Raw genomic sequence first — 10,189 nt, 5'->3', positions numbered from 1 at the left:
TCAGTTCTTCCCATAAGTCAGGCAGCAAGTGATTTTTTTTCTTTTTTCTTCACGTTTTATTTTTGAGAGAGAGAGAGAGAGAGAGAGAGAGAGAGAGGAGGGAAGGGGCAGAGAGAGAGGGGGACAGAGGATCCAAAGCGGGCTCTGCGCTGACAGCAGAGAGTCTGATGCAGGGCTTGAACTCATGAGGTGTGAGATTATGACCTGAGCCAAAGTCAGAGGTTTACCTGACTGAGCCCCCCAGGTGCCTCAGGCATCAGGTGATTTTTAATTTGGGCCTCAGCTTTCCCTGCTTCTGTCAAATAGTCTGGGCTCCTGAGAACTTCCCTCACCTGGCTTCTTAGTCCCTGGGGAAGGACCTGGCGGTGAGAGGTAGACATGGACAGTGAAGTGTGCACGGAGTGAGGTACACGCGGCATGTGGGGCCCAGCAGAGTGAACAGCTGTGCAAGCCACGAAGTCTTCCCCCACAATGCCAAGCTCACATCAGGTCCATCCCGTGCCCTGCACCCCCTCCTTGTGCACATAGTACATTGCATGCATGAAGCATCTCACCCTCACCTCACCCTGTGAATCATCCAAGCCATCCAAGCCACCTTCAAACCCCATCTCATTCAGCCCACGCAGCACCAGACATTCAGGCCACGGGTTTCTAGAACCGGAGCCAAACCTGTCTTGTCCCCCATAGAATCCCCTGCTTCTGACAGGGGCAACTGTCCCATAGAAGGTGCTTCATAATGATTTGTTCTCTCTACCTGGAACCTTCTGTCCCAAAAGGGCACATGCCTCGCCCCCACAACCTTCCTTTACCTCTTTGCTCAAATGTTACCTTGTCAACCCGACCACTCAAATTCTGCAACCAGGCTTGTCCTGACACCCGAGTCCTGCTCACCCTGCTCTGCTTCTAATATTTTTCCCCTGCAGTTTCCCCTGTACCTTCTAACGTACTCCATAATCTACTTCTTAGTGTGTCGTCTATTGTTTACTCCTGGTCTTGCCTGTTAGAATGTCAGCTCCGCAAGGGCAAGGGACTCTGTCTGTTTTGTTCTCTGCTACGTTCCCAGCACTTGGCATAGACCATGAGAGGAATGAATATTTGTTGAATAAGTGAATGGATCAGAGAGGATAACGACAGGGGGCATATGACCTCCCCCCTCAGCATACATCCAACCCCACACAGCCACACCCTGCCTCCTGGGCCCCGGGGGCCTATACGTGACAGTTGTCTCCCTGTTTCCTCCCCCTCCATGGGTGCTCCTTTACTCCAACTCCACTTTATCTGCTAGGCTCCCAAGCCCTGATTGTAAGTGGAAGGTTGGGGAGTGAAGAAACTCAGGGACCCTGGCCCTGAAACTGGGGCCATGTCTGTACCCTCCTGACCAACCCAGGCTGACCCCAGGGCAGGATTCATACCCAAGTGGTAGGCAGCTTCAGGCTTTGCCAGGGAGCAAGGTTGGCAGGGGACAGAAGGGGTGCTCAGGGTGGATCCAAGAACAGGAAAGGAAAGACTAGGGATAGAAAGGGAACCTGGGGCTGGCCCAGCCCCACCTGGCCAGCTTATGTTTTCACCCGTGGCCCTGTGGCACCCCCAACTCCCAGCCAGATATGTAGCCTATGCCAGTGAGGGGGAGAGGCCACAGGTCCAGCGTGGGCAGTGGCAGAGTGCATGAAGACCAGGGCAGGTGCAGGCTGGATTGGGTTTCCAGAGGCTATATATAGAGAGAGAGAGCTGCTGGGAGCCCTGGGGCCGGCCGCTCCCTGAGGGTGCAACCCTGTGGGGCTCAGCCAGGCCTGCATTCCTACCCAGGGCCAGCTCTCCATTTATAGCCCCAGGCAGGCAAGCAGGCAGGCAAGAGAGCTGAGGAGGGTGGACTGGAAAGGGTGGAGGGAGAAAAGCCTAGGGATCCCTCCCTTCCCACCTGCTGCCAAAGGAGCTCCTCGTTGTGAAGACCAGAGAACCAAGGGCGGGGGCTCACTTGCCCACCAGTATGCTCGGCCCTGAGTCGGAGAGGGAGGGTGCTGGGGGATGCCTCCTCGGGTAGTTCCCTCAGCCCCTTGCCTCTGGCTTCCCCCAGAACAAGTCCAGCACTCGTGTCCTCAAGGGCCACCCTTGACTGGACTCTACGCCTATAAGGGTTTGGACTCTCTCCATTTTCAGACCTGTCCTTTTCCCCTTCCCTGGCCCCAACCCAGCTCTAAGACTAAAAAAGGGCACCAGTTCCGAGGGCAGACATGCTTCTCTCTGCTCTTCGGGCAGCAGGGATGGGATGATGGTATTGGCAAACTTCTCCCTGAGGATGTGGTATCACAACAAGGAGAGTGACCCCAGTCAGGCGTGAGGCCAGCCTGGAAGGTCTGTAACAGCCAGAGTCCAGTGATTCCCAAACTCCTCAAGCAGCAGGAGCTCTGTAACAAACTAAATCCCACTTGGAAGTCTGATGGAAAAGCGGCAGTGCACCCCCAGGGTGTGCGTGCTTCCTGATTACTGAAGAAAATAAAGCTACAAATCAAGTTTAAAACTGTGAAAGCAGTTCAGATTTCGAAGCCACAAGTGGTAATATGTTAAATGTTTCGTAAGTTTGAACACACATTTACTTATCATAAAGGCGCCTTGATGATGGCCCTAAGGTGGTTCTTATGAAAGCAAAACACAAAACACAAAGTTGTATTCTTTTATTTTGTTTTTTAATTTTTTTAATGTTTATTTTTTGAGAGAGAGAGAGAGAGCGAGCAGGGAAGGGGTAGAGACAGAGGGAGACACAGAATCCGAAACAGGCTCCAGGCTCTGAGCTGTCAGCATAGAGCCCGACGCTGGGCTTGAACACATGGACCACAAGATCATGACCTGAGCTGAAGTCGTAGGCTTAACCGACTGAGCCACCCAGGCGCCCCAAAGCTGTAATCTTTTAAGTCTTAGCATTAAATTTATCTCTGTGGTTGTTTTTCTGTTTCTTTTGTTTGCTTGCTTGAGAAAAAATTTAGGTCTGCTCAGGCTTGAGAAAAATTTAGATTTGCATAGATAAGCGATTCGAGGAGCTCACCTGGAAATCTCAGGGTACTCTAGCATCAAATGATTTGCTTCATTACTTCATTCATCCAACAAGTATTTATTGAGGACCTGTGTGCCAGGCATTCTGCTGCTGCTGCTGGAACAAGTAGGAAGAAATATAGGTTTTGGTCTAAATCACTAATATAACAATTATTTGCATTTCTCATTGTGGGTACGAAAGGCAAATGAAAAGACTCAAGCTTGTAGTCAGTGCCAAATCTATAGCACACTATTAAGATATTGCAGCAGGCCATGTGTCAGGCCCACAAATGTGCCTGAGTCTTGCCTGGGAAGAGCGAGTGCCACCCAGCATGTATGTTTAATTATGTATGTGACTGTCGAGCTCAGGAGAAATACAACCATCCTCGTTAATGACGTGTTTCAGGAAACTCAAATATATGCGTAGAGATTCAAAGGGCACGAGGCCACCCATTCATTCATTCCACATTTATCAAGTTCCTACTATGTGACAGCCACTGAGATGGTTTCTGGAGACGCCACGGGGAACAAAACGTTTTTGCCTTCCTGGGCCTAAGTCCATCAATGAGCGAATTAAGAAGGTAATTAAAGAGTGGCTGTGCTAAGAAGGAAATGAGCAGAGTGATGTGACCCAGCTACCTGAGAGAAGATGGACAGAGACATCCCCAGGAAGTAACGTTTAAGTGGAGACCTGACACAGGAAAAGCCGCTGATCCTGGGAGGAGCCTGAGAGAGTGCTATAAGCCGAAAGTTCAAGGCTCTGAGGCCAGATTGAGCTCTCAGTGTTGAAAAGACAGGAAAGGAGCTCAGACGGGAACGGAGTGATCAAAAGGGATGGTGGCTCCAGATGAAATTGGAGAGATGGGCTGAAGCCAACTCATGTAGGACCTTACAGGCTAGTGTAAGAAGATGAGATTTTATTCTAAATGCAACCAAGAAGCTCTTAGGGAGTTTTAAAGCGGGAAAGGGATATCTTCTCATTTACATGTTTAAAGGATTACTCAGGCTGCTGTATAGTGCACAGATTATGCTGGGACAAGAGTGGAAGTTAGGAGAGCAGCCAGGAGGCTATGGTGGCCATCCAGGCCAGCAGAGTGGCAGCTTAGTCCAGGATGGTGGCATTGGGGACAGGGAGACTCTCATATCTCAGTGGGCAGGTCTTCCCCCTGCCCAGACTTCCCCTCTGGAACTCCAACTTCATAAAGCCCCTGCCTACCTGATGTCTCCACCTGGATGTTGAATGCCCATCTCAAATTTTGCCCCAACTTGGACTCTTGAACTGCCACCTGCAAGCCTGCTGTTCCGCAACTCCATTCTTCCTAGAGTCATCCTCAACTCCTCTCTTGTCTCCCTGCCTAAATTCAATCATGAATAAATCTTGGGGGCTCCATCTTCAAAATGTATTGGGAATTTAACCACTTCTCATCATCTCCTCTGCTGGTACCCAAATGTAAACCACCATCACTATCACTTGGGTCATTACCATAGCCTCCTGATGGTCTCCCTCATTCTGCCTTTGCTTTCCATATCCAGTACGCTCCTGTTAAAATGAAAATCAGATGGTAACTTTCTTCTCTTCCGCTCAGTTCTCCAGTGGCTTTCCATCTCGGAATTCAACTACTTTGTCCCTCTCTGACTCCATCTCCTTCTACTCTCCCACTTGCTCGATCCACTCCAGACATAATAGCCCCCTTGCTGTACTTATTAAATATTACCAACACAGCCCTGCCTAGGACCTTTGCACATGCTCTTCCTTCTATCTGACTCTTCTGCCTTCACTTCATTCTAGTCTCTGTTCAAATATAATCATCCCAGAGAGGCCTTCCCTGACCACTCCATACAATAAAACAATCTTCATCACTTTTCCTCCCTCCTTGCCTTGCTTCATTTTTTCCATAGAACTTAAAACTTCCTGACGTCACATATTTCTTGCTTATTTGTTTACTATCGGTCTCCCTACCCTACAATGTAAGCACCGTGAGAGCAGTCATGGTTTTATTCGTTGTTGTACCCTCCAATACCTAAATCAGTAGCTGGCACATAGTGGATGTTCCATAATATGTACTGAATGAACACATGAAGGTGGTGTTATGGAGTGAAGGGACGTGAGCACTTCAGGAAAAGGACCTTGAACACTCCTACAAGTGGCAGAGACGTGAAGAAAGCAGGATTTCAAAAGAGCCTGGGAAAGGAGAGAAGGGAGGGCTTCCCAGGGTTCAAGGAGTCAGTTAAGACAGCTTCCAGAAGTTAGTGGGAAAGGCACAAAGACTACTCTAGCTACATCTGTAGGCTCTGGGACTACAGGGGTCTGGCCCTGTAGGGGTATCTGGTCCCAGGGAAACCCCTAGCCAGCATGCTGATAGGAGGATGTGGACAAGATATTTAAGAAGAGGCCAAGAGGCACTCTGGGGGTGGGGGTACTCCAGGGCTTGTGAAGGAGCCAGAGATCCCATGAGGTGGTTACCTCCTCCTTCTATTCCCAGTCTCTCCAGTGGGCCTGCTGGGAAGAAAGGCAGCTAAGACCTCCACGGAAGCTGAGCTGTGACACCGGGCTCAGTGCCCCAGCCAACAGCTGGGGAGCCCGCAGGGAGCACACAGTCCAGTTGGTGCCAGCGACAGAAGTAAGCTGTCTCGCGAATATAGCCTTGCATCTTTGCAAGGGCCTCCACAAAGGGTCTTTGGTCTTTTTGGATTCTCACCACCACCACAACCACTGGAAGAAATCGCTATTATTATCCCCCAATTTAGGAAGTGGGGAAACTGAGGCTTGGAAGGCATGGTGACTTCTGCAAAATCATAAAGGAAGCTGTGGCATCTGGACTGGAACCCAGGTCATTGGTCTGCAAACTCAACTCTCAAAGATTCCACTCTGAAGTGGGGTTCTCAGGCTGAGTCTGGCGTTCCAGGCCTTTATGCAACGAACCTTCACTGGTGCAGCGCTGCGCGTGAGGAAGCAAAACCAGAGCAGTTTTCTTCCCAGCTGAAGACACACCTTGACTGGACGCTTACTGGACCCTCACTGGAAATTCCAGCTGCGGAAACACGCAGGTCGAATTAGGCAGTTCACTTCCCTCCCTCCAGGCTAGGGCAGCACCTGTGCTTGAAGAGATTGGCGAGAAGCTTTAGCAGCGATCCTCCTCTTCTGCATAGATGAGGTTGGAGGAGAGCATCCGGGAAAGGTGGCCTGGGCCCACGGCCCTCTGAGCGACCCCTGGGGTAGGAACTGGCCGAGCGACACGACCGCCACGTCCAGTCTGCCTCAAGTTCGCCCACTTAGACTCTATAATTCTCGTTGCGGGTTGCTCTGCCTCTGACTCTCTAGCTTTCTGCTATTTCTGGGCTATATCCCTCACTGCCTCACTATCTCAGCTCTGAATGTGTCTCTGAGCCATCGCCTTGTGTCTTTCTCTCCAAATCTCTCCCGATCTGTTTTCTACTCCTACCCGGCACCTAGGTCCCCCACAAAGCAGAGGACAGAGGGGGGCCCAAAGTCAGCTTGGATTTGATTGCGCGCGGCCAGCATTTCCCGAGGACACAGTAGGAGTACAGTGCCGGAGAGGTTCGGAGCGAGTGTGCCCGACAGCCCAGTGCAGCCGCGTGGGGCTGCCAGCCTCTGCCTCCCTCCCTGCTTAGGGAGGGGCCGAAGCGCGCGCGCGAGCGAGGGTCGAGGGGTAGGGGGCTGGCCAGTGTCTTGCCCCAGCGGCCACCCCGGGGATCCCAAGCTCCTCCCCCACCCTGTTTCTATTGGCCTCGGGCGCCCCCGCCCCCAGCCGCCCGCTGAAGCTCTGGGGCCCTTAAGCTACTACCGGATAAATAGCCCCGGGCGCCTGGCGTGAAGCTAGGGGTGGGGAAGCCCCCGGGCGCTGCCGCCGCTCTCCTCACCGCCTGTTAGACCGGACAGCACTAGGCAGAGGGGGAAAGTCGCCCGTACATTCAGACCCCGACTACTTTACCACCTTACGGCCAGGACTGCGGAGAGGCAGAAAGTTTCGGGCAACACCTACCGAAGCCAGGACTGCGCCACCCCCTGCCGGGATATGGAGCTGCTGTCGCCGCCGCTCCGGGACGTAGATTTGACTGGCCCCGACGGCTCCCTCTGCAACTTTGCCTCCGCGGACGATTTCTATGATGACCCGTGTTTCGACTCTCCGGACCTGCGCTTCTTCGAAGACCTGGACCCGCGCCTCGTGCACGTGGGCGCGCTCCTGAAGCCCGAGGAACATTCGCACTTCCCTGCGGCAGTGCACCCGACCCCGGGCGCGCGCGAGGACGAGCATGTGCGCGCGCCCAGCGGGCACCACCAGGCTGGCCGCTGTCTATTGTGGGCCTGCAAAGCGTGCAAGCGCAAGACTACTAACGCCGACCGCCGCAAGGCCGCCACCATGCGCGAGCGGCGCCGCCTGAGCAAAGTCAACGAGGCTTTCGAGACGCTGAAGCGCTGCACGTCCAGCAACCCAAACCAGCGGCTGCCCAAGGTGGAGATCCTGCGCAACGCGATTCGCTACATCGAAGGCCTGCAGGCGCTGCTGCGCGACCAGGACGCCGCGCCCCCTGGCGCCGCCGCGGCCTTTTACGCGCCTGGCCCGCTGCCCCCAGGCCGTGGCGGCGAACACTACAGCGGCGACTCGGACGCGTCCAGCCCGCGCTCCAACTGTTCCGACGGCATGGTAAGGCCGGGACCCCCAGCTCGAGAAGTGAGGGCAGCCCTTTGTATATCTGGGACGTGTTTCCGAAGGCGGGGAGCTGGCCCTCCAGAGGGAGGGTTGGGCTGGGAACCTTGCTGGGAGTGGACCCCGGTGGCCTGAGCAGCTGTCACTGGGGTGGCCTGGTGCCTTGGGGGCGCACGGGACAAATGCGATCCACCCGATTCGGGGCTCTGTTAGAACTCTGCTGCAGCGGCATGAAGATCTGCGTTTCTCCACTTATCCCTATTTACAAAATGCAGATTTGTGCTCCTAGGTGACTGTCCATCCTCTGGTTGGCTGGGCAGGCTGCAGACAGCTCCTGTCCGCCCCTATCCCCCAGTCAGGGCCCAGAACTCGTGGCTGAGACTTAGGGAGTTGGGGCGGGGTGGCTACAGGGAGTGATGCTCTGGCCCCATGCGGTCCCGAGACTGACTCGGTCGCCCTTGCCCTTTGCAGATGGACTACAGCGGCCCCCCGAGCGGTGCCCGGCGGCGGAACTGCTACGACAGCACCTACTACAGCGAGGCGCCCAGCGGTGCGTATTCGCGCCTCCTTCCGCGTTATCCCCTTTGGGCTGCCCTGGCTTCCCTCTACCCAGGACCCCCCTCCCCACCCCCAATTCTGGGAGACGGTACAGGGAATGGAATAACTAAGGGCGCAGCTCCCTTTACGCTCCGCACTCTCACTGGGTCCTTGCGGACTACGCTGGGTCCTCGCGGATTCCGGCATGCCCTCAGTTTCCTGTCTGCCCCAAAGCACTGAATCCATAGGTGGAGACTTGACCGCGGCTCAACTGCTTACTAACCCTACCCCTCCTCGCGCAGAACCCAGGCCCGGGAAGAGTGCTGCGGTGTCGAGCCTCGACTGCCTGTCAAGCATCGTGGAGCGCATCTCCACCGAGAGCCCCACGGCGCCCTCCCTTCTGCTGGCGGATGCGCCGCCGGAGTCGTCTCCGGGCCCACAAGAGGCGGCGGCCCAGAGTGAGGTCGAGCGCGGCGCCCCCACCCCTTCCCCAGACGCCGCCCCGCAGTGCCCAGCGGGCGCAAACCCCAACCCCATCTACCAGGTGCTCTGAGGAGGTGGGCGGCCGCATGGGAGGGCTCCGCTGCCCACGCGCCGGAGGGATAGTGCCCCTAGGGTCCCTCGTGCCCAAAAGATTGAGCTTAAATGCCAACGCCCGTTCCCAACTTCGCTTTAAAAGCGACCCCTCTCCCGAATTGGGAGAGGCGGGAGAACTGATGTGTGTTTCCGCCTCCCGCACTCCAGAGTAAGGACACAGTCCTTTTCCCTCACGCAACACCCTTCCCTGAGACCCGCTGCAATGGCCTTTCGGAGTTCTCCTGGGGCCAGAGCTGATCCTTGAGGGGCCAGACCCTTCCTCTTCCTTTTCCCCTTCCCTACGCGGGGTGGAACCCGCGCAGATCTAAGCCCCGCCTCCGGACGCTCCTGTTGTTTGAGGGGGCGTGGCCTCTCTTTCCCAGAGCCCTGCCGACTTTGTTGTTCCCCTGCGCCGTCGGGGTGCGCTCGCGTTCTGCGTCTAACAAGTGTTAACAGTAACCACTCCACCTCCTCCCCCATTTCAGGACCACTTTTTGTAACACTTTTGTAATCTATTCCTGTAAATAAGAGTTGCTTTGCCAGAGCAAGAGCCCCTAGGGCTGTATTTATCTCTGAAGCATGGTGTGCGGTGCTACAGGGAATTTGTACGTTTATACCACAAGTGGGCGAGCCGCGGGCGCTCGCTCAGGTGTTCGAAATAAAGACGCTAATTTATACCGCGGTGGCTCCGGCTCTCCCTGGGGACGGGGGCAAGATTTTTTTTTTTTTTTTTTTTGGCTGGGAGGAAAACCTGCAGACTTGGGTCAGCTGTACCGCAGCGACCCCTGTAGGCGAAAGACGGATTGCAAGAAAGGAACCTGGGGCGGGGCTAGGAAGGGAGGGGTGAGTTTGGCTCCTATACTTGCGGATGGTTCCTTTGACCCATCATCTCATGCAGGTCAGTGGTTCTGCGGTCAGGATGCATTTTAGGCTGATTTGAGTAGTGGGGGAAAAAAAGATCCATGTCGGGCCTCATTCTCCAGAGATTCTGATTTAACGTATCTGCCCCTGATATCCTGGGCCAGGTATTGTTATTTTTCAAAAGCTGCCCCAGTGATTCTAAACTGCATGCAAGGTTGAGAATCACGCCTTTCCATACGCAGAGTGAACCCAGGTGTGGTGTCCAGAAGGATCACTGGAAATTCGTAGCTCTAGGTGCCACTCGGAAGCCTCATGGGTGCAGAGAATGTCATGAGGTGTTCACAGCATTCTGAGGAGAAACGAGGTAAGTGTGAAGGGGCCATGTAAGCTGTATGGCACTTACAGGCGCTTAGTGATAGGAGTAATCTTAAGACACAGATGTCTCTACTCAGCCAGTAACCCGGCACTTAGAGCATCCTGGTCCTGTCAGATTTCTTAAGAAGAGGCCTGAGGAGACA

The 10,189-nt window shown here is 54.5% G+C and overlaps 1 protein-coding gene across 1 annotated transcript; it reads left to right on the top strand.

Moving 5' to 3' along the window:
- The first annotated feature begins 5,890 nt into the window (after positions 1-5,890).
- Positions 5,891-9,492, top strand: MYOD1 (myogenic differentiation 1). The gene is made up of 3 exons (XM_040495692.1): positions 5,891-7,694; positions 8,169-8,247; positions 8,537-9,492. Exons 1-3 carry the CDS (start codon positions 7,065-7,067, stop codon positions 8,785-8,787), a joined length of 960 nt encoding a protein of 319 aa, XP_040351626.1. The 5' UTR covers positions 5,891-7,064; the 3' UTR covers positions 8,788-9,492.
- The last annotated feature ends 697 nt before the right edge of the window (positions 9,493-10,189 follow it).

The sequence above is a fragment of the Herpailurus yagouaroundi genome, unplaced genomic scaffold (assembly GCF_014898765.1).
Source record: "Herpailurus yagouaroundi ecotype Mexico unplaced genomic scaffold, PumYag 187, whole genome shotgun sequence".
Lineage (NCBI taxonomy): Eukaryota > Metazoa > Chordata > Mammalia > Carnivora > Felidae > Herpailurus > Herpailurus yagouaroundi.
The sequence above is the reverse complement of the archived record's forward strand: the minus strand, read 5'-3'. Positions and strand labels throughout refer to the sequence as shown.